The sequence below is a fragment of the Microchirus variegatus genome (genome assembly GCF_963457635.1).
Source record: "Microchirus variegatus genome assembly, chromosome: 5".
NCBI lineage: Eukaryota > Metazoa > Chordata > Actinopteri > Pleuronectiformes > Soleidae > Microchirus > Microchirus variegatus.
The window spans coordinates 19867175-19892278 of NC_139806.1; the positions used below are offsets into that span (position 1 = coordinate 19867175).

At 41.0% G+C, this 25104-nt stretch overlaps 1 protein-coding gene across 1 annotated transcript; it reads left to right on the plus strand.

Moving 5' to 3' along the window:
- Positions 1 to 310: 310 nt before the first annotated feature.
- On the plus strand, positions 311 to 17281 carry wnt9a (wingless-type MMTV integration site family, member 9A; the record flags this gene model as incomplete). The annotated part of the gene is given in 6 exon segments (XM_083889875.1): positions 311 to 402; positions 12403 to 12662; positions 12794 to 13056; positions 16637 to 16811; positions 16976 to 17000; positions 17002 to 17281. Coding segments are annotated over 6 exon segments (1095 nt in total).
- Between the last annotated feature and the right edge of the window lie 7823 nt (positions 17282 to 25104).

The window sequence follows — 25104 nt, forward strand, 5'->3', positions numbered from 1 at the left end:
ATGGAACTGCTTATATGACTCACAGAGGACAGACAGTCATGCCAATCATATAAATCTATAGACAACTGCGATTGTTAATATTAATCTTCCTGAAGTGAATTGTGAATAAGTTCGGCTCTCTCTGTGTGTGTGTGTGTGTGTGTGTGTGTGTCCCCCACCTCTCTCCCTCTCCCTCCCTCTCTCTCTCTCTCTGGTGATGGGAGGAGCGCAGCTCAGCTCCTCTCTCTATAAGAAGTGTTGAACATTGAGCAAAGGATTTTACACAGCTACTCAGGAGAAACGAAATGATCTGCCCTGGAGCCGCAGCAAAATGCTGGATGGACACCTACTCCTGGGATGGTTATCATTCACAGTTATAGTGCATCTTCTCAACTTGCCTGGACCAACCGCAGCATATTTCGGGTAAGCACTGACAGACAGAGGAGCGTGATGCTGCTTTCATTGATTTGATTGGTTGGTTGGTGACAAGTTATTATTTTTTTTCCCTCTCCCTCCTTTAATCCTCTAACTTTCCACTTAATTTATTTTTTTTTTTTTAACAACAAAGTGAGTTGTTTTGAAAGCATGTTTTGATTTCACTCAGGTCAGTGAGGTGTCACTTGGCCGCGGTTGCGCAGCGGCCTCACAGCTGGTGGCTGCCTGCAGCAGGTTGTCTGCACATGATTTGGCCCCACTGAAGTTGCTGACAGTCACTTTTTTGGAGACAGAAAATGTCTTAGCAGGCTAGGAAACCGCATCTATTGAAACTAGATAGACGGAGCCTTGAGTTCATCCCTCCCCCCCCCCCCCCCCCCCGACACACGCTGTTGAATTCCCCTGGCGTGACTGAATGGCAGGTAACGGTGCGCAGTGATTATCTTGCGCAACTAAGATCAGAACCTTTAGTCGACTCTGAAAACAGCCGCGGAGGGAAAGGTGAGTGTAAATGCCTCAGACTCAACAGCTGGTAACGATAAAGCAAACTGACTGACTGAGTGAACTAGTGGCCGAAACGTCTGCTCAGCTTGCACAGAAAATTCCCCCATCCAGCATAAACATATCACACAACTCCGGCAGAGGTTTTCTTTTTTTCTCCCCCTGCTGCCTCCATCAAGTTTAAAAAACACTTTGGAACATGTGCCGGGAAATTAATCTCAAACATTTAGCTTTGCGCGAATCATGTCACAATAGTGTTTGATTTAGACATAGCACAGGGGGTGTGCGTTTCAATGCCCACAAAACGCCTTGGATTCTAGGTGTATCCCACTATGACCTCCACTTAAGAGTGGCAGCTACACTTTAAAGTTTCTCCAGTTTGACTGTAAGTGCATTCTTTCCGCTCTGTCTCAGAATATTTTTCACTCAACTGACAATAACTGTATTTTTTACAACACCTTTCAAAACAGAGTTGCAAGGTGCTTCGCAATAAATAAAAATGTCAGAATACATCAACATCAATATAAAAAACTTGAAACGTTTGCGTCAGTTATAAGACAAGATTTTAAAGACAACACTAAGGTCCTTTAAACATCTTGTTTGATGAAAGAGCAGCAGTTTCTTAAAATGATCAGGTGGCATCACCTACTTAACAGAAGCAAGCGCTTAGTGTTTCTTTTATTAATCCCTTTATTGTGTGTTGATGGAATTGTTAGTGAGGCGCATGGAGACAAATGGCTGTAGGCTGCAGAGTGATGACACTTGAGGACTTTCGAGCAGAGTCAAATTTATGGTAGGTATGGGTGTTTTGTGTGGGATCCAGGAGTGTTAGGTGATCTGGGAACACAGTTCCCTCAGGGTGTGTTACACTGGTGTGCTGGACCCGTCGACCTGTTGAAGTGGCTCTCACTTTCATCAGCTTATCCTGAATAAGGTGTAAAAGTCTCGGGAGGCCAGTCAAAACATACAAGCACGTCAGGTTTGGAAGCACTTGAACACTCGTTAGACATCAAAGAGTCTGAATAACCCGGATCGCTGAAAGTTACACCCAGTTTTTCACATTTCTGGGTAAATGTTGTTCTGGTGGGTGTTGCGCCGAAGTGTTGGCACTCATCCTTGGAAACTGGGTGATGCAAACATGCTGCATGGCACCTGTAATAGCTCCGCATGCTGGAAATATCACGGCCCTTCACAGTTAAACGTCATCATCTGTAATGCTCGTGCATATTCTATATGAGGTACTTTCTCCGTCTCTGTCTTTGGTTTCAATGCAGCTCTAAAGTTGCATTAGAGCGACAAATGTGACCCCCGGCTCTGTGTTTCTGCCTCCCACCCTGTTGCAGTGTCAACTTTGGCAGGCAGTGTGTATTACAGTGGCCGTGCCAATTTGGCACACACATCTGCCTTAATGGTCCCAATGGTAATGCATATTTACTTATTCAGTTAGCACTTGTTTTCAGTTTCTTCTGTCAGTCTGTTCTCTATCTGCGGCCTGTGACATGTGGTATTACAATCCTCCTCATTTTCTCTTCTGCAGCCCCGGTGAGCGAGGAATATGAATGAGTGTCAGTGAATGATTTAGCCCTGCAGTTGAGGAACATGGAACATACTGACAGAGAATGCACAGGTGACACAGATACAAATGTGACTGCCCCCCCCCGGCAAACTTCCCAGAAATTCGACACCGCTGACACTCCGGCACAGTCCTGCTCAGCTTTGACTGTGGTACATACTAACATAAACCTGTTCAAATAAATATTCCATGAGCACAAGGCATCCTAGGGCCTCCTGGGTACTGATTTACTCAAAATAGAGGGTCAATGTTGCATACCCAATTTCCAGAGTGCGGTGGAGCGTAAGTGTAACATAAACACAATCTCTCCTGCCCATAGTCTGCGCAGCTGAGGGTGGGGTGGGATTCCTGGCGTAGTCAAGCACCCGCTTAAATTGTCATCCTTTGCCACAAGAATGTGAACACTCATTTTCCTTCCCTCAGCCTGTTGTGGCAGGTGCTGGTTCTGCTCAATCCGTTATCATTAGAGTTTGAATCGGAGATGTTTATCGAGCTTTCTTTACCTGACTTCATAGGTCACGGCACCTCGGCGAGATCCAGGGTAAACTGACAAGAGGAGGAAGGAGGAAGTGATTTGTTTGCTCGTTTGACCTCGTCACGGCTCAGAGTGCTGACTGTCTGTGACAACTCTGCTGATTTGAATTTCACTTTCAGTGAAATAGCATGTCATTCTGTGGTCTAGTAAACCACGCTGCATGTTGGTCCAAGCACTGCGTCAAGAGTTTGTTTTTATTTAGTCCATTTGTGATATATATACAGGAAGGTTGCCCACAGTCATGCAGCTGGGATTTACCCATCGCTGCGGCAACGCAGCATCTGCAGGAAGCAAATACACTGCTGCTCTAATTAATTGCGCTGATCTCTTTATACAGTGTATCATCAGTTTGCTCCTGACGAACAGATGTGTGATTGTTTTCCGCGCTCCTTTAGCGCGTGTGCCAGAAACCAGAGGAAAAAACAAATAGGATGTGTGTAAATAAACCGATGTTATTTTTTTTTTACTGTGCAGCTGTAAAGGGGTTTTAATCACTACTCTGAATTAGTTCCTGGTGCGTATCAAACAGCAGGTTGGTCTTAAAGGAGCCACATTTTCTTCTCGCACAGCACAGTGATGTTACAACTTGTTTTTTAAGTGGCTCCATGTAAACATTCCTTTTCGCTCCCTCCTCGCTCACTCTCTCTCTCTCTCTCCTCCCGTCACCGGGTTCGCCCGCCTCGTGCGTGCCGGCATCCCTGCAGTGGTTTGTGGGGAGCTGCTGGGTGATTACCACTCATTAGGAGCAGCAGAGTTAGTGTGGGCTCAGGCTGGCGTTGTCTGGCAGACAGTGGTGGCGGGCATCTCATTACCAGGCAGTAAGGACTGATTAGCCCTGACGTGCAGCAGGGCGGGGAGCCCCATTGATAGAGGGATTTCCCAAACTTTATAGGATATCCTGTGGCCACAGCCACACCTCATAGGGTATCACTTTACTGTGAGACAAGAAGATAGGATTCTCTCAGCACTGGTGCTCTGACCTTGCAGTGTGGTGAGATCATGCAAAACTGGAGGCTTAGATAACAGACCCCAGAAAAAGCAGAGCTTTGTTTACTTTATATTTCTGTTTGATAAGTCTGGATTTGAACTAAGCCCGGCTTTGCTTTGACTGCTCTGCTCTTTGACATCTGTCTGTAAAGGCCTGCTATCCCCGTGGATGCCACAGGGTGGTGCAGTGTGTTCTGAGAGGGCAGGATGATCCTCAATCAGCTCTTTTCAACCTGTTTTGTGTAACAGTAGGAGAGTGGGAAATGAAATGTTTAAACATCACATCTAAAAGGCAGCCGAGTGTGTGCAAAAAAGAACAGAAAAGAAAATACTTCTGTGCATGTTTAGTTGTGGTCAACCTGCCTGAAAGTGTGTGAGCTTACGGAGCAAAAATTCATCTATGCATAGTGTTACTGTTTATTTTACAGCTTGAATCATCAGAAACGGCACACACCAGTGATGTGCTGTTATAGAACAATGACATGACTATTTTGAAAAATAGAGGGTTATGCCCAGCATATATCGCATCACAGGACCGCCAGTTCTGGTTTAATCAGCTGAGACATGTTTTGTTTTAAAAGGATGGCAGCTCCAGCTCAGTCCCATTAGTCAGCTGTGCACACGAGTGGTGGATAGTCGGAAGATATGGGAGGGAAACTCCCATTGAAGGAAACTTGTCGGCCAAACTGCATGCATAATGATCTTTGCAGATGGAGCTGGAGACATGGGTAATTTGCAAAACAGGAAAACTAATATAGACTCACGATACTTTTAGTGGTCAGGCATTGATGAGATGATGCTTGTTAGTAAGACTGCCATGTCCTGTGTTTTCCATTCTTGACCGCAGGCACATTTTCTCTGCCTGATTTGTGGGGAGTGAAGAGACATGATACGTGCTAAGATTAGCAGATCGACAAAGTCTCACTATTACATACATCCATACATATATATATATATACACATGTTTTTATCTTCTAAAAATACATGTGTTTCCTCGTGTCTAACAAGTGTGTGTTTTTAATTAATAAATCTGCACCAGTTATCATAAAACAAAAAGCTTAATTAATAATATGTATGTAATAATATGCATGATTTCTTGTAGAATGGCATACGTTTTAATGAACTTAAGCCAATACTCATATTAGAGCCATTTGCCTTAAACACATTCAATATTTCAGTATGAGATGCAGCTGATGTGAATACGAAAAAAAGAATGTTTAAAAATGTTGAATAAGAATTAGAATGCCTTTTATGTCAATGCGTTTGTAGAAGTTGTATTGTCAAGTTGTTTGTAAAAAGTAGAGACCACAATCATCTCTGCTCCACATGGATCAACAACCCACGTGTAAAATCAATACTATCAGCATCAGTCAAGCTCTCAATCAAATGCTTCTTATTATTATATTAGTCAACCACATAAGGCATACGTTTTTATCCATAAATCCTGAGCAATAGTTTCACAGCAGACACAGTCAGACTGACATGAATGTGTCTGGACATGATCGATGTTCACCACTGCGATCAACCCTTGAGGAGTTTTGTGTCATGTCAAAAAAATCGCCCATCTGTATGACATTCAACTGGTTGACAAGAGGCAACCATTTTGACACAAAGTGATAAATGAGCAGCATGTATGAAACTCAAGCTACTGGCAGATATACTGTCAAAATAATTTCTCTGCATTATAGATTTAACAGCAGCGGATTAAAAATAGCCTCATGTGTTTTTGCATATTTTGTATTTGGAGTAATGTGGGCCTTGCAGGAACAATACAAACTCTTTTAGTAATGACAGTAAATAATGGTTAATGAACTCGGCCACTTGCAGTTACTGAGGCATGACTGATTCAAAACAGCCACTGTTTTGTTTTGGATTTCGTGGTTTGACTTTGTGTGCTTGGTTTACTCACAGAAGTGCTTCTGGCAAAAAACCCAAAACACCAATGCAACCCCACTCCTTCTAAACATTAAATATCTGGAGTTTGCAGTCAAGCTGTTGCGCACTAACCGAATGACCGTGCTCTGGGTCTTGAGTCAACATGTGCGAATTGGTGAGAATTGAGTAAAGTATGTGTGCCTGAATGTGTTTGGTGTGTGCTGGTACAGCACTCCTCTGTGCCATGGCGTAAGCTAGAACAGGGGAGTCATGCGGACACTGCTGTGCGCCCAATCTGTGCCAGTCACACAGTGACTATAACTGAGCTGCTGACCTTAGAAGCCTCGAGTTCTCACATAGCAGTTAAACCTCTTACCTTGCACCACACTCCCTTCCCCAAACCAAGCATGTGTAGCCCCTATACTCCTTACAAGCACTTGCATTCATGGCTTTGGATTAAAAAACAATACATATATAAATTTAGTGATTTTTTTTTATCAATCAACACACGCAATTCAAATTTAAGTATCAAGAGAGTCAATATCGAGGACATGAGCCAATCAGTCAATTAGTGGGAGTAGTCTGACACCAGCCTATGTTGTTTGTGAATGACCAGAAGAGACAGCAGATGACATAACTCTGGGTCATATCCTGTTAAGTCATGCAAGATAGTGGACTTTCCCTCTTTACGTTGTGGGCAGCACTTCGTATAAGCATTGCTTGACATTCCCACACTTTACAGAAAGGCTTATTATACATATAATAATGACTTACTAAGTCCCCTGGCCCCTACCACTTTGTTTTCAAAGTCATGTTGTCATGTTACTGTACTGTGTCAGTCACAGCTTGTAGGAGTAGTCACAACACCCAGTCCTTTCAACCAGTGACTAATCTTATCTTAGCCTCATACACAATTGTTCACACTTTGCCCTATTTCTGGTTTTAATGAGTTAGGGAATGAACAGTGTCACTATGGAGAAAATAGCAGGATTTTTCCTTTAAAAAAAAAAAAAAAAAAAAAAAACTGCTTGGAGGTGGACAATAGCCTGGAGACTCCCTGTACCAGAGAGCCTTTTGACACTGATTCATGATTCCTACAATTATTCAAGTCTAAGCAGTGGAGAACATTGTCAGCCTTAGTTAGAGTGGGCCAGAGGGAAAACACCACACACACTAACATTCCTACTACCTTTGGCATGGCCTGGGCTGTGATACACCAGATGGGACTTGGGCAGGGTGGTCTGAAGTTTATCCCACATTTCTGAAAAAGCAGACCCCCCCCCCCCTTCCCATCCCCACCAGAAATAAATGAGCACTTTAAACATTGTGATGGCAGGAGGAAAAAGTGAAAGAGAGAAAAGGGAGATCGGCAGGGTCAAGGGTAATTTCCATACAAAACCTTTAATAATAGTAGTTTGATTTTTATTTTCCATAATACACCGATTAATCTCATGTTTGGACAGTAGTTTGTCAGTTTTGACAGCTGAACTCGTCCAGGACACATGTTCATGTCTGTCATTGTCTTGTGTGTTGGTTACTTTCACAGACAGCGGTGGTGGTTTTGTCTAGAGAAGGCTTTGTTTTGAGCCAACAGCTGGGTGGAATGATTGGCATTCGTTTAGAGTAATTGGCCAGTGGGAATAGGGGGTGTTCAGAAAAGAGGAAGAAAAAAGAAAAGAAAGAAGGAGAGGGGGGTTGGTTGTGAGCTTGAGGACACCAGACCACACAACCTGCAAGTTCAGGCTGATGGAGAAACTGTGGCTTTTGTTGCTTTTTCTGCATGGGCGCGTTCAGCCACGACTGACTCTCTTGTAGGTGTTGACTTAAGGTTGTAAGTGCCCATATGCACACACGCACCTACACACACACACATGCACACACACACACACACACAAAGAGAGAGAGAGAGACAGACAGACAGTATCTGCAAATGTATAGCCAACACCTGCTGGACTCGTGGAGTGGATGTAATAAACAATAAACAACCACTGGATAAAAGTTGGTCGCTATCTTCATTCTTATCCTCATGACGAACACAGTGGCCGATCTACAGTTAGCTCCAATAACAGTGTTGTAGAATTGGTGCAGTATCTAAAGAGGTATTATTTGGAAATACCAGGTAACTGATATCCGTGAAAACAACTTGCAGACATAACAAAAACCTAGACATCATTATTTTCCCGAGATATGAAACACATACAAGTGTGACATTCTTATGTTTTAAAAGCTGGAAGACAAAAATCTTTGGATGATTTGCTTAAATAAACTTCATTTGTAATCAATTAACTATTCTGACATTAATTAATGACTCCACTGTTCCAGCACAGCATCCATTTGGAAGATTGCAGTACTTGAAAACAAAAAGCTGCTTTTGTCTGTATCTGTGTAACACTGGTAGTTACACTGCTTACTTCGAAACATATTGTACACATTAAACATGCTACTCATTGAGGCAAATCAAGTCAAAGCCAGATTTTTGTGTCCACTCTCTGAGGGTTTAGTTGTTATTACATTCATTTAACTATTTATATACCAAGCCAGTGTGGAGCGATAAGAATTACTGTAATGTAAAGCTAAAGCAGGGTTGATGAAGTTTAGTGCAAGTCAATCATTTCCTTGACTGATAAACTCTGTGGCTCCGCAATGTGAAATGAGGCATTTTCACTCAACCCGCTGCATTGGAAAATGTATTTAAAGTAAATACTACGGGCAGTGGGAGGTGCTGACAGGTGGAGAGAAAGGGCTAAACAAACGATATTGAAGGAGGTGCGGCGTGCATGAGAGTGTGTTAGTGATATTTGCGAGGAGTGCGTGGAGGCAAGCGTGTGAATGGAAGGCGAAGCTGAGCAAACATCAGCAAGAATCTCACCTCGCGTAGGATAATGAGGAGTTTTTATATGTTGTCGGTGGTGTTGGTGTCCAAATGCGAGTGGGGTTGCAGTGCCACCGACTCAAACAAAAACACAGAAACACAAAGTTACGAAAATGCACATCTTCTATGAGAAGCAACTACAATCTGTTTTTAGCATAATTTCTTAAAAACGCTTTCAATTTACAGTTGCAGAAGTTTACAGTTGGCTTTGAAATGTTTAATAAAGAGATAAAAGCCTTGTAGGTTTGTTATTAAATTACCCAGCGCAGGAGTATTCTTTTGGGATAAATTTTTTTTATTTTTTTATTTAATTGATTTCAACTGATTAATCCATGCATTGTAATTAGTTTAATCTGTAACTTTGCTTTTCCTATGTACAGCATATAATTGATAAAATTAAACCTTTGGCTACAGTCTACATATCCTACATATCCTATATAAAGATACACCGTTCCTCTTTGGCTTAATTTGTGATTTAAATTTCAGATTTATAATGGTTTTTGAGAAGATGCAAGCATGTTTTCCAGTTCAGCTTGAGTTCAATCCATTCATTGTTCAGCAAACAGCACAGTGATATTTTCTGTTATTTTTGCAGATCTTCATATTGGAATGTGTGACCCTTTTGTGTGACAACAGGGGTCACAGTACCACATCCAGGGAAAATATTATCTTAAATGAGCTGCACATTTGAATTCAAGAGGAACGAATGTAATCCAAACCCAGGCTGAGTCAAAACAGCACATCCACTAAGAGGACAGACAATCTACAAAGAGAAAATAAACAATATCAGTGTGTACATCTGTAATAGTATGTGACAACTGGTCTGCCGCAGAGTGGAAACATGCAGAGCGCAAACCGCAGCAAATAGTGTCTTCTCAGGAGGCGTGAAGAAGTGCTTCTCCACTCTCAAATCTCTCCCCAGCACACTTCACCCTCGGGCTTTCAGATAGAAACGCGTCTTTGTGTAAAAAGGCTGCACAGACACGGTAGCGCTGAGATCAGTGTCATGTCATCTTTGGCCTCTCTCCAGCTCCGCTCAGGCCATCTTTTTGTCTCAGACAGGCAGACGTCACACAGACAGTTGAGGCCTGTCACTCTAATGGGCTCTTGTTTTGGCAGGCATTGTGGGCTTTTAGAAGATTTGACGCTGATACGTGCAACTATCCATGTCTCACTAAAGAATGTCCACATCATGTTGGTGGTTTTGAGTGAACATACACACACACATATAGTATCAATAGCCAGTGTAATTAATATTTTTTTCTCATTTGTAGTATCATGGTGAATTTGAGAAATAGCTTGAAATTTTCCTTGAGACTATTGTTTCAATTGGACTTAGACGGGTACTCCACATGGCGCCATCATTCAATCCCTGGTTGGTTGCTTACCATAGAAATGTTGTGGAACGATTGTCAGTCATATGTATCCTACTGGTCAGTTGGAATTATTTGCTTTGGCACTTTGAACACGTTTCCTTGGCATTGTTAGCACAGTGAATTTTAACAAAGCATGAAACAAAAAGGAAATTATTCGGAGAGAGACACGGTTCTTTTGCGTTGCCTTGCTCTGTACGCCTCAAACCATACATTTTTTTTGCTCTCCAAGTGTTTTGGGAGAACAATCTCTGTCAAGACACGGCTTGCCAGGTTTCCATTTGGAAATTCATAGCTGTCAGACAAGTTAAAGAAAGGCAAATAGGCTTTGTAAAAAGGAAACCATTTGACCCAATCTGAAAGCAAATCCTGACGCCTGGTCTTTGATTTGACTGTTCAGATTCTTAACTAGGCTGTGAATGCACGGCACAGACAACACTGTAGAGCATATGTGAACTATTAGTCCATTGGTATGAAACTGAAGACTCAAAGGGAAACATTTCAGTCAGTTATTGGACTTAGTCAAACAAATCTGTTGAAGAACTCCTGTGACCCTCTGCTCGAGGCTGTAGTGAATATGAGTGGTGACAGAATGCAGTGTGAAGAGCCATAATGAAGTAATGTAATGTTAATGTAGATCACCAATCAACACGTCTGCTACATTAACTAAACTGGTGTGAAGATTTAGCAGGTGCCCTGCCTCTTTATATATAAAAAACAATATTGCAGGATAATTTCTTTTACATGCCTAGCTAAACTGCATGCCAGGTTTCCCAGTCACTGTGGTTACTCCTCGCAGTCTTTTTTTTGTCGTTGGCTGCTTAGGCGTTTTTCACACTCAAGCAGGGATTGACAGCAAATCCAAGAATGTTTGTGTAATGAATTTTTAATATGGTAATACACATCTGTATGTGTTTAGATTTCGGATAACTAGCAAATGGCTATAGAAACTAATTTAAGACATGAACAGGTTTAAATGTTTCCTATCACATTACATATAACATGCAACTTTCGCGTGCTAAAACAGGATACTCTGAAGTATCCTGTTTCTCAGTCATTTCATGGCCTGTATCTGTAAGACATTATTATCCAAAGCTGGGAGCTTAAGATAATAATGGAGGATGAAAATGTACATCGCAGCCTACAACAGACGTTAGAGGTCGACGTGCTGCGTTTCAGCAGCATTAAGCGAGAACTCAATGCGCACACAAAACTGTCCTTTCTGAGCGTGTCTGCAGAGACACGTTGGCCCGTGGACTTTTGTGAGTTCTGTAAATCCATTTATTCTTCAGTTTCACTTTAAGGGTGTCAAGGAGGCCAGAAATTACACATAATGAACAACTACGGTGCCAATCCTGTCAGTTGGTGTGACCAAAATGGTCACGGGCTGACAGTCGTGTCCCCTGTGTGTGTTTATGAAAGTAAAGCTCTGTTTTCCCCATCACGACCTCAGAACACTGGTTGTCCATTTTGCCAACAATGTGGCAGTCCCCGCTTTGTGTTTTATATATGCTTCCCTTAAATAAACTGACGAAAAAACGAGCGTAAGTCTACCACATGTTCTCCATACCATGTTTAGAAATGAAATTTCTGCTTGTTATTTTTCAAATGGATGCCAGGTTTAAGATCCCAAATACTGGACTTTTGTTATGGGGATTCTATAACGAGTGTGTCAAAGCTGCCGTATGATCATGTTTAAATCTAAACAAGTTAGTAACCGCCACCCACTACGTGATATGATATAAATATTAAACCAAGTATCCGCAGGCTACTGTGTCACATATTGTGAGTGTCACGTTCACTGCGTGCCATTGTTTGAAATATGTCCACGTACCAACTGAATGCTTTATTGTTCGTAATATACAAATTATAATCTCAAAAAATGCAAAGACCGCGAGTAATTAAGCACTGATTCGATGATTTGTTTTGCATGACAAAGGGGACGCCAGAAAGTAAACGAAAAGAAATAACTCTTTACACACATACAGACACACACACGCCTGTGCTGGAGGTTGATCTCCAGCAAATGTTGAATTCCCCTGAACATTAACCACTGAATAGCTGAATTCATTTGAACATTAACCAAAAGTTTTAGCATTATATTCCCCAGCTGTGTTTCCTGTGCTCTTTACGTAGTATATCTTTGCAACTCTTTTCACGTTGTTTATCCAGGGAAGGCCAGCATCCTGTTATTTATTTGATACTTTATCAAGGACTGTGTGGACTGTTTAAACTGACCCGAGTGTGTCTGTGATGTGATCTTTCTTTCTAGGTTGACAGGTAATGAACCGTTGTCTATTCTGCCACTGAACTCTCTACCAGAGGAGAGCATGGGCAGGGCCCACTACAAGCTGTGTGACCGACTCAAACTGGAAAAGAAACAGCGAAGGATGTGCAGACGAGACCCGGGTGTGGCAGAGACTCTGAGAGAGGCTATTACCATGAGCGCCCAAGAATGCCTGTATCAATTCCGCTTTGAGAGGTGGAACTGCACCTTAGAGGGGCGCCACCGAGCCAACATACTAAAGAGAGGTACGCGCAGAAGAAAAAGATACATTTTAAATCTTGAGTTGCATAAAAATTGGATGCTTCTCTTCATATGTTAAGCAGATGCGTCTCCACATGCTTCATCTCCTTGGACACTCTCTTCTCTCTCTCCACAGGATTTAAAGAAACAGCCTTCCTGTACGCTATCTCCTCAGCGGGCCTAACGCATGCATTGGCCAAAGCTTGCAGCGCGGGACGCATGGAGCGTTGTACGTGCGACGAAGCCCCTGACCTGGAAAACCGAAAGGCGTGGCAGTGGGGAGGCTGTGGCGACAACCTTAAATACGCCAACAAGTTTGTCAAGGACTTCCTGGGCAAACGCTCCAACAAGGACCTGCGTGCACGCGTGGACATGCATAATACAAATGTGGGCATGAAGGTGAGGATGCAGTCTGATTTTTGTTTTAATCTGTGAAACAATACAAACATGCAATGACTGCTTTTATATCTCGATCCACGCTAGAAGACATCACACATGCACTTACATAAATATAAAACTACAGTGGGACAAAACCTGGCAGCTGTCATTCATTCATTCCGTGGCAGAAGAGTCATGAGCTCAATGTCTGACACGAGATCAAACCGAACAATGTCAAACTGTAGATCAGTGAAAAAGATTTAAAAATCCCAATAACGTGTTAATCTTCAGCATTTAGCAAGGACATTTCTAAAATCTGAATATTTAACAGAGGAGTCTGGTAGCTCACGATTGCTGCATCAAAACCCCTTCTGTCTGCTGAACTCCGGTCATACAGGATGTTCTGAACTAATCTTTTTAATTAACTGATTCTAATGATTCAGTACACCAAACAGAACTGTTTTCTTTGCTCGTCGGTAGTAAAACGACATGTGACAGCAGTTTCTGGCAGCATTTCATGCTATGACGAGCCTGTCCACGTTGGGAAGGTACTACAAAGTCATGGAAACGACGTGCCTGGTACCCAAACAATGTACATTTCAGCCAATGTCGAGTGGTGCTAGAACTGTACAGTGGAAAAGCGCAATTAGATGGGGATATTAGACACAGTCCATGTGTCACAGAGTTCAGTAAATATGTCTGCTCATGACATGACCACTGCTGAACTTATTTTAGTCAACATGGCCTTGCACGACTGTGCTGCTACTCATATTACTGGGTAAGACATGACTTAAACAAACAGGTCACAAAGACATGAGGTGTTAGAGCTTTGTTACAGTGTCAGTGGTCATGCTCCAGACAGGAGGTCGATCCTCAGGTGTCAGTGTCTTCAAAGCTATAGCTGCTCCTCAGTCACTCAGGAGGAGCTACTTCTCTGTGGGGGCTTTTCTCTGTACCCCCATCTGTCTTTGATAATGACGATTGTAGGTAAAGCACTCCACTGACTTTACATGTCACTGTCAATTCACTAGTAATGAGTAACTTCCTCCGAGCCTGTAAAAATCAGTTGACTAGCTACTACAAGCCGGAGACCACAGGTGATAGAAGAGTGAATATGACACCAACATGAAATGCTAATATTGCTCTATGTCTGTGGATATGTATCAGCTCTATAATTTGGTAACATGTCAACATTTTGTTTAAAGCTTATCTGAGAAGAGAAGTGGATCTGCATTATGGCACTAATAAACTGTTGGCATAGCCTTGAATTTCCTATAAATGCCTGTTACAAAGACGTAGTAATTTGACTAACAGATTTGAGCTTGGAAAACAATACATAAACAAAATAATAACAAAAAAAAAGGCATTGCATAGCTATCCCAACTGTTATATAACTTAAGTTACCTTTATGGAGTGAAAACAGCACACCTGACTCTGACCAGGAAACACTCAAAAACCATACCAGTTTGAACAGGGCCAAAGTTCATTTAGAGTCACAGTCAGTATTTAAACAGAAATGTTTTTTATGTTACTTACACGAATCAGTTTCATGGTGGGAAAATTGTGATAGTACTTTTTGTTTGAACTCTTATGTAGACAAACAGCAGCAAGTGCCAATTCATTCAGAGCCTTGTAGCAGATATGCTGTATCCTACCTTCTTTGATTTTGCTTTTGTAAGTAAAGAGATTAAACATTACAGTCTGGGAAGTGACTGCCGTCCAAGACAAAACACACTGTCCAAATATACCGTTAAACTGGCCACAGAAGAATTTGATACGACCATAGCAGAATGACTGATATAGTTCAATACGGGGCATCTTAGGGGAGTGAAATTACTGAAAAAATACTGTTCAGTTTTGAATTGTCTCCATTAAAGATGGGGTAAAGGAATCGCACTCATTAAAAGGTAATTGCTGGTGTAAATTTGACAAAATGTGAAAGTGCTCATTAGTCAATATTTGCTTTTGTCGTTCTGATTAGATAGGCAACAACGCTAAATCGTGCTCTGGCACAAAGCAACAGTTGTTTGTGGTGAGCAAATATGGGCTTTTTTTCATCTTGGAAGTAAAACAAGAAAGGGAATGGTCTTAGTATTTCCAGCCAAAGCAAACTAAATGTCTGGAAGCTGTTATTTTTACTCAGCTTTTCTCATTTTGTCAAGATTTTCATTTGGTTTTCAAAGTGAATTATAGCAGAGGCACACTTCCCAAATGTTAGCAGGCATAAAACTATCCCAAAAGGCCAATGCAGACTCTTCCTTTTTAGATTGGCTCTCTGCAAATCTCTTTGTGATAAAAGATTTACTACATTATGTCTTTGCTTTTTCTTGAGATTTGCTCATAGTGAGATGCACCGCATCAAGTCAGAATGAATTCCCACATGGAGGATGGAAATGGAATGTGCTACCCTCTTCTACCCCCTCCCCCCAAAAAGCTGACCTATTACTTTTTTTCTTGACCTGCTGGTTTGATGAATATGCACTTCCTGTCCCCTGATCTCCTCAATCTCTTTTGCAGTGTCTGAGAACAGAACTGTTGATGCTATCTGAACCTAATCTAAGAGAACGTGTTAATGTCATTGACTTTTGCACACACACTGCTTTTTTTCATCATTGTGGTTGATGCTTAAGTGAATGCTAGCTGACCTCTAAGAGGTCCAGTAGCTTTGAAATAACATGTAGTGGTCATTTTAGCTGACAATCTCAATGTCTCAAATGCGATAATGTATGATTCTTGGAGCCACTAAAGCCAATCCCAGCTGATATAGGGTGAAAGGCGTGGAGCACTGGACAGTTTGCCAGTCCATCCCTGAGCCAACATTAATAGATGAACAACCATTCACTCTCACATTCAACAACTATGGTCAATTTAGGGTCTGCATGTTTTGGACTGTGGGAGGAAACTGGAGTAGCCGCACAAAATCCACACACATGCAAACTCCATACAGACAGGCCTGAACTGGGATGCAAACCAGCAACCTTCTTGCTGCGAGGCAACAGTGTTAACCATCGGTGCTACCGTCTTAAAACATGATTTTCTTTTGCATCAATTGCTCACTGAGTCATTAAATAAGTATAATAGATGATTGCGACAAACAACTTTGGACATAGAAAACACATTGCCTTGTCAGAGGATGATAATAGTAGCCACCGCACGGCTGAATCACTGAACTGTCTATCCGGGGACTATTTGAAGCAATAACCTCCCCTCACTTAACATAATAACAGTTATTGAGTTTAATCAAAATGTCATCAGTGGTTTATCATAACTGAATCAATGATCCCTCCAACTATTATCCACTTATGGTTTTATTTGAGGCCTTAGACAAAGTGTTACATTGTTCTCTCAATATTCAGAAGCAATAAGCCCCTAAATTCTCCCCTTTTATTACATCAAAAGAGCAGTGACTATTAATTTTATATGATTTCTGTCCTACTCCTGAACAAGCATCCTCTACCTCTATCATTAAATTGTCAGGCTACCTGGGTATTTGGCTCTTTGAAGTGCTGCTTACCAAACAAAGGCTTAATACGCTATAGTTTTCTCTAGGTTTCTTTAATTTTTCTTGGAAGTGAACAGTTTTTCTTTGTCTCTGAACCAGGTGATTAAGGCTGGAGTGGAGACCACTTGCAAATGCCACGGTGTCTCTGGCTCCTGCACCGTCCAGACCTGCTGGAGACAGCTCCTGCCCTTCCATGAGATTAGCAAGCAGCTGAAGCAGCGCTACGAGGCCTCTGTCAAAGTTGGCAGCTCTACCAATGAGGCAACAGGAGAGGGTGAGATCTCCACAGGCCGAAACCAGCAGCAGCAGCAGCAGCAGCAGCAGCAGCAGCAGCAGCAGCAACAACAGCAACAGCAACAGCAACCGCAACCGCAACCGCAACAGCAACAGCAACAGCAACAGCAACATCAACAGCAACAGCAGCAGCAGCAACAGCAGCAACAGCAACAGCAACAGCAGCAGCCACAGTCCCTGCCAGGCCTAAATGATCAGATCCCTCGCACTATGGACCTGCTCCACATCGAGGACTCGCCAAGTTTCTGTAGACCCAGCAAGTACTCGTTGGGCACAGCTGCCCGCAAGTGCTACAAGGATAAGAACTGTGAAGCTATCTGCTGCGGACGAGGCCACAACACTCAAAGTAGGGAGGTGACGAGGCCCTGTCAGTGCCAGGTGCGCTGGTGCTGCTATGTCGAATGCAAGCAGTGCACACAGAGAGAAGAAGTCTATACCTGTAAAGGGTAAACCTGTTTCCTTTCAGAACCAGTGGAACAAGTGAACGAAAGGTCATGTTGAAAAGGAGTGGTGGTTTTGATCTCAAACAAGGTTTTGCTTCCACTTTCAGAACAGTGTCTGAACAAAGAGGAGCGAGCTGATGGAAAAGCAATAAGCACTTTGAGGGATTTCTGTGGGTTTGGGTTTCAGAGGTCCTGTGACCTCCACCCCCCCCCCCTGTCTGCAGTTTGCATTATTAAAAAAAGAAAAAAAGAAAAAAAAAAAAAAAAAAAAAAAAACCTTCTCAGACAATTGGGTCAACATCTCAAGCGTTTTTGTCACAGTGTTGTCTTGAAGCGAGTAGCTTTGTATTTTCCTATTATCAGAACATTTGCATCTACTCTACAAGAAAACAGATTAGTATCCATGTATTCAAGGACGGAAACACCAACAAACTGGTTCCTGGGGCTTTACCCCAAGAAGAATGGTGTGCATGTGTCTGTGAATGTGTGAGCGAGTGTGTATGAGTGTGCGTGGGCACCTGCTAGGTAACAAAAGGGTGGGGCGTTCCAATGACGACTTTTATGGCGATGAAAACCATATTCAGAGACTGCGAAAATAAGACAGGGTGTATGATTTACTCTACACGCACATATTTACACTAACACACACTGTGTGTTTGCATATGTATGTACATTCAGTTTTATAGTAATTATATTATACAAGCCACTTATCTAACTATGTTAAGACAAACCACTAACCACACAAATGTATGTAGTTTGTGTGCTTTCTCTCACATTTTGTTTTCTTGATTCATGTTGACAAGACCCTCTGGAAAGCAGCACACTTTGTCCGTTGTCTTGCTGTGGATAATTTATAGATCCTTTGGGACTACTCCTTCATGGGGAGAAAAAGAAATTCTCATTTTTTTGTAATATAATATGAAGCTGTTACTAAAGTAAATGCAATAACAGAAAATAACTAAACCAGCCAGTTTGGGCTACTCTCAGCCTTGAGCAAACCAGTGTTCAGGGAATAATTTAAACCACTATTTGGACAAAATAGAGAGAAATAGTGCAAATGCATATACAATCCAAGTTGGAGATGACAATGGCCTTGTTATGTTAGCCAATACCATTTCAGCAAGTGATCACTTGAGCAGCGAAACAGTCCATGTGTGACTTAGATCAAAAATTGTGGAGCTCTGCAGAGCTTAAATCTACTTATGAGGACATTTTTTTGTTTGTTTTGTTGTTATACTTTGAATACTTTGTTGTAAAGAAAACTGTGGAGAACTGGAGGAATGTAGCCCCCTACCATTTCAACTCCATACATCCTCTTCAGCTGCCACAATTCAATTGAGCCATATTCAACATATGTGTATACATACATACATACATGCAGTATGTACAGTGGGATCTGCGTCAGTCCAAACAAAGGCGAATGGGGTGGAAATCTAACTTGTGAAGATAAAAAAAAAAACCTCACAGCTAATATTTACTATATTCTATACGCATAGTATTTGCATATAATGTTTGGAACATTGAGGTTCAGCAGACATGCCTCAGAAGGCAGTGTTGAGTTCATATTGATGCATTGTGGTACATTTAATACAACATAAGTAAATGCAGTGGTCAAATGTACCATCACTAATTGGTGCTTGTGCAAAAATGACTAAATCGAAATAATAAAGTATCCTAAATCCTGCAATGCAACTACAAAGACAGATCATTTTCTATGTTAGATGATTGGTAAATATGACTATAGCTGTCAGCTAGTTCATTAACAAAATTTAAATAAGTAGAAATGTGTTTTACAGCCGCAATAAGGTGGGTCTTGTTACCTTGGCAGGTCGTACGTCTGCCCCCACTTATTGCTATGAAATCAAGAGTTTCATTTGATCAGAAATGCCCGTGTACACACAAATGCAGTTAATATTTCAATATATTCTCAGCACTTAACCTCTGGGAACATAATATATGTTACACACTATAAGATAAGAGGACGTTACATGCCTTGTTTTTAATGGGTGTGAATTAACTACTGAGTGAGGGACCCAGCTTTGTAATATAACGCCATTCACGCACTGAAGCCCAAAAGCCTTTTTAAAGTATTTAAAGTCCTGTATTTATAAATACAGTTCAGTGCAGAATCCTTTTCTTTTCTTGTTTATTTGTTTTTTTTTTTTTGGAAATTGTAAATAGCAAAGGTTTCTTCTCCTGTGGTATCGAGACAAAAGTAAGGCACATGGTCATGTCTCAAAAGCATTGTTCAGCAATGTGGCATCGTGACAAACATCTTTAAGAGTGGATTTGCAGATGGTTCAGTGTCTAAAGATGATTACTGCAGCTTTTGAAATCAAACCATCGTCCCCCTGCAGCGAAAAAAACAATGCATTAGAAACAGACCTTGTTTGGCTTATTTGTCCTGAGAAGATGAATTCCAAGCATTTTGATATGAGGAGTCATGCCAAATAAAGACTGGTCAAAACATATACATAGAACTTTGCACGCTACATGGAAACCATAATAGCTATGCTGAGACTTGAAGCACAAATGCCTGCTTCCCACAGTTTCTGGTGTGTGTGTGTGTGTGTGTGTGTGTGTCTCATACACAAATACACACATACACTCCACTCACTCTACTATTGAATGGATTCAAAACAGGCATGACAGGAATACCAAATGCACAGTTTGTTTATAGATTGTACATAGGACTAAAATTTCTCCGAGGAGCATGATGCAGCAGCCGGTTTTGATTTTCTTTCTTTCTTTTTTGAAACGTCACGTTCATCCATATTCTCAAATCCAAAACTCTGCACTGTTAAGTCGTCAGTGGATCATGTACAAAATTCTATTTTGTAGAAAAAAAAAGATAAATTATTTTTTAAATATTATGAGCATGTGTTTAGTGTAAATAATGTCAAAGTCTAAATTGATTTTATATTCAGTTTTTTGTTGTTGTTTTTTTTTAACTCTGTTTTTTCTTTTTCGGTGTTTGTTCCTTTTGGGGTGGAGGCTTCAAGAAGCAGTGTAACTCTGAACATATTTCCTTTCATATCTCGATGTTTGCTGTTATCTAAGCACTAACAAATCCTAACAAATTCAGAACCCACCGACAGCCAGCTTTTCTTTTATTCGTTTATTCGTTTGAGACGTTTCCTTTTAAATCACACTCATCGACAATATTTTACTCTGTAAAAAAGACTGGCTTTGTAATGTCGGCCACGTGATACAGCACAAACTGGTTTATAATCACCTTTGCATCACTTTACATGTACATGTACTTTTTTGTTAGGATTTGGGCTGTGCTTGTAAAACAAAGATAAAACACCAACACATGTATTACCCTTTGTGATAATATTACACGAACAAAACGTTGTCCATGTTCACTTATTCATGTCTTATGGGAACCCTAAATTATTTTCCTCTACCTCATGTGTATAGCTTGTAGGTATAAACAGATCACAAATGACTGGTAAGAATGTATTTAAGTTATTTAACATCTTTGTATAACAAAGGCGAAAAAAATCTGAAATAATAAATGAATTTTTAAATTATGTCATGTGTGGCTTCATTTTTTTCTTCTCCTCACTATTGAAATAATGATCTCTTATTAGCGGAGGGATTAAAAAAGTGTCATGAGGGGAAAAACTATGATGTGCAGTTACTGAATGTAGTGTTGCATAATTTCTTACGATACATAACGCTTTTAAGACTAAAATAACATTTAAAAAAAGAACAGATATGATGAAGTAAGTAAAGTTGGACTAACGCATATTTTGATGTCACGCAAGCGTACTGGTAAAAAAAAATAAAAAATCAAGATTTAGCAAATATCTTGATCACACTGGAGGATCAAAAATCCAGTGACCTTCATGACAATCCTCAGCGACAATTTCACACATTTTCTGGCAAGAATAAATTTGAATTGCAGATATTATTGTGCCTCTGTGTGACTTTGTGGGACTGGGTCATTACATTGCCCCTAATGGTGTGAGAGACACAATGTAAAACAATGTAATGATGACAAAGCAAACTTGTCTTGTACGATGTATTTGCACATTTCAGACCCGAAAAATAAACAACAGACTAATAAACTCCTCAAAAACACAGTCATTGAGGGGATTTCCCTCGAGAACTACAGCAGCGAATCAGATGGGAAGGAAATGGGAACCGACCAGAAGGTCTTCAGTTCATATGCCTGGTCTGTTGTTAAAATGTCTGAGGCCCACCTCTTGATAGAAGAATAGTGAGTGAAGCACAAAGGCCTTCCTGCTATGTAATCAGATATCATTGTTGAGGTTAAGTGTTTACAGGAATCCGATCCAGACGTCGCTGGATTTCACAGTTTCAGGCAGGATCACCCTCAGGTTGCTATGACATTTTATATTGATTTAGTGTAAAGTGATTATCAAGGCCTCAGTCAAAGTACACTCCACACAGCCGTGGCAGTGATGTTTTTGCTTCAATGTCAAACAAAGTTACGATGAAACTAATTAGCGCCAGATATAAACATTTCTGTTTTGGATTTACAGTGTTCTGACAGACACAGGTGCCGGAAAATTACCCTGCTGAACTGCTATTATTTCAACAAGCTTTATTCCCTCAACAGACGAGTGGAGATTTCAGGGAGTTTTCTCTCTCAACAAGCTTGCATATCTTGTGGCCTCATCATACGAGCCTTGACGCTGGACTAATCCAAAAGAAAATGGGGCTTTGTGAATTTAGCCTGTGGATAGAAGCTTAATGTCCAGTTGGGAAAAGAAAACACTTTCAGTGTGTATCTCTTCTAATACCTACACATCAGTAGGAAAGCCCGTGATATCCCTGACACGTGGACCTAAATCAGCAGTGCAGGAGTAGCACCCTCTTGGTGTCAGCTATTCCTCCCATGGGTCTTAGCTGCTTTGCTCTAAGAAAGTGAGATGCTTTAATGTAGTTGCTCACCGGACTCCCCTCTGACTTCCTGGCCTGCACCAGGCTCTAATATGAGCTGTAACTTTGTGGTGTGCTGTAATCCGACAACGTTTTGACAGCTGTTACCATGAAGGCAAGTGGGTGCAACTTATAAAGCACAGAGTGAAAAAAGGTAATAGAAAAAGGAAGCATCAACCTCCTAAACTTCTTCTCCTTTCCCCATCTCGTCCCCCCCGGACTGTGAGACAGAGAGTGGACAGATAATTCTTGAACTGTTGAAAGTAGCAGGCGATTTATTTTTCCAGCATCATCCCACTGCACAGTATGTCTGTGTGCTGCACTGTGAGGGGGGTTTGTGAGGAGTGTCGATTGTGGTCTACTTATGCTGGATCGTGCAACTGGTTGCAGAGTTCATGTCATCACATGCAAAGAAGCAGAGACAATAACGCAGAAAGTCTCGGTGAGAAGTCAACCGAAATGATTCTTAAGAGAAGGATTATGCTTTTTTGGTTTCATGGCAGGAGTTCTATTAGACCAGGGGTTCTCAAAGTTGTGATACCTGACGGCCAATTTAGGAACCCAACATTGGACTGAGGGCCGCCAAAGGGAAAAAAACCAGAAAGAAATCCCATTTGTAATAACTTTAATGACCAGATTGCAGTTCTACAGTTTAGCGTTAAGTAATATAGGCGTTAATATAATAATAATAACGCTTTATAGCGCTTTTTATAATTTACTGGATAATTACCCAGTATTTTGGCCATTGTTCTTACCTTCTAATTACAGGTTAATACCAAGTAACACATTTCTGTTACCATATATTTACTGGGTAAATAGCTAGTAATTGGGGGCTGTAGCTACTTGCTTATTACCAGCTTATAACCCAATAATACACTAAAATTCACCATATAGAAACCAGGTAAATACCCAGTATTTTTGTTTACACTTATTGGTCTGTATCCAGTAATGTCCAATAAACATTTAACAAGCTTAGTAGCTCCTGGTTTAACCTGGTTTAAAAACTAATACTGGGAAAGCAACAATCAAATGTCAATGTTGATTTTTCTGTCTGTCGAATTCTGTGAATTTGGAACGAAGTGATGCGACTTAAAGCTGCTCTTATATATTAGCGAGCTGTCAATGAGTTTAACTCATGCAGCATGTATGTATTGCTCAAGCATGTCTTGAATAAACCGTGAAGCGTAATATACTTTTTTTTTTTTTACAGCAGATATGTCTTTATATTAAATAGAAGGACAAACACAGGATTTACCAGTAGCATTAATTAAGGTTCCACTCCAGTATTAACAGAGCTGTTTGTTATTGCTCAAGTGTAAGGGTAGATCACACTAAATACTTCACACCTGTAGAGGATATTGTTTTAATTTAATTTTGTTTTTAAAAAACAACAACAAAAAACTGCATACATATTATCTGTATGTGCTCCGGTAAAGTAAAATAGAAATAATTATCTTCTGTTGTTTAAGCATTGCTAAAACAACAAATCTAATGGCGGTTTAAGACTTCTGCACAGTACTGTATGTAATGAGGATCTAAGCATTAGCCAATGCATGGGATGAAACATATGTGCAAAGGCTTATAAAAACACCTTAGCTCATGCCACAGGTCTGTGAAACTCACACATTTATGATTTTTTTTCAGCTTGCATGGGAAAAAGCAAGTTCCTCTCTGGAAAGTGTGATAGGGGTCTGAAGGGTATGTGCCTTCCTCACCTCCTTCCTGTGCCCAGCCCAACGGCTTACCCTGTTTATAACTGTTTTTGATTGTTGTTAAGCACCTGTCAGAGCTCCGACTTGTCCCTCATGCCTGGAAAAACACATGATCTCAACAAACTCTCAATACAGGAGTGAAGTGAAGAAAAATGCAATGCATTAAGGAAAAATAATTAGTGCACTGTATATATGGTGCAAATCCGCTGCTCTCACAAGGACAAAGTCAACTTGTGTGAAATTGTTTTATAGGGCTTTAAGTGGCAAAGAGAGATGTTTCGTTTTGTTTCTGCAGTAACATTAAACACACACACACTGTCATTTCTGCCTCGAGGAGTCTTTTAATCAAAACAGTCAGATTTTTGTCAGACAATAATTCGGTTTTCTTAATGTCATGTAAACACTTCAGTCCAACTAAAGTGGAGCTGGTCTTAGTTGGACTAACATATCTGGATAATGCGATTCATAATCTGATTACTCCTGCATTTATACACTTAGTCGGACCAACATTTTCTCCCTGGTCTTTGACGGGATAACAACACGGCAAGCACATTTGCATCACGATTAACATGTACAGCAGGTTTAAAACATACAGAACCACAGCGCGATCCATCTCACCGTCCATCTCGCCATTCGTTTATTTTTCTGTGACGTAAAGGTCAACAGGAAACTGATTAAACACGCACTAGCTTATAGAGAGATACAGCCTACGGTGCCACCTACGGAGGCAGAGTCAGATGTACACGGTCAATAAATCAATTTTCTGCTCTGCATGTATACTCCGAATCGGCAAGTGGTCCATTTGCTTGTCTTAGTCAGACTACGGCCTTCGTTCTATTAAACTGAATGTAAACGTTCTGACTTTGATGACATCAGGAAGCAGTGTGGGATCATGGGAATCGTTGTTCAATTCCAGTGTGTTTGCGTTTTACAGACCGAGCTATGGCAGCACAACGCAAAAAGAAATGAGTAGTCATAGTCTCAACCTTAAAGATATTTTGATGCAGAAATGTTACATATCATATCTTTAAGCTGTTCAAATGACAAACTGCCAGTATGAGTAATATATTCTGAATATATCTTGTGATGCATGTCCTGTAAAAACTATCAGTGTTTCTTTACTGGAAGTGAACTGCTCCACTCTCCAACCCCTCTCGACTTGGGGGAAATCTCATTGACCATGTCTGAGGCCCCCCCGCGAGGA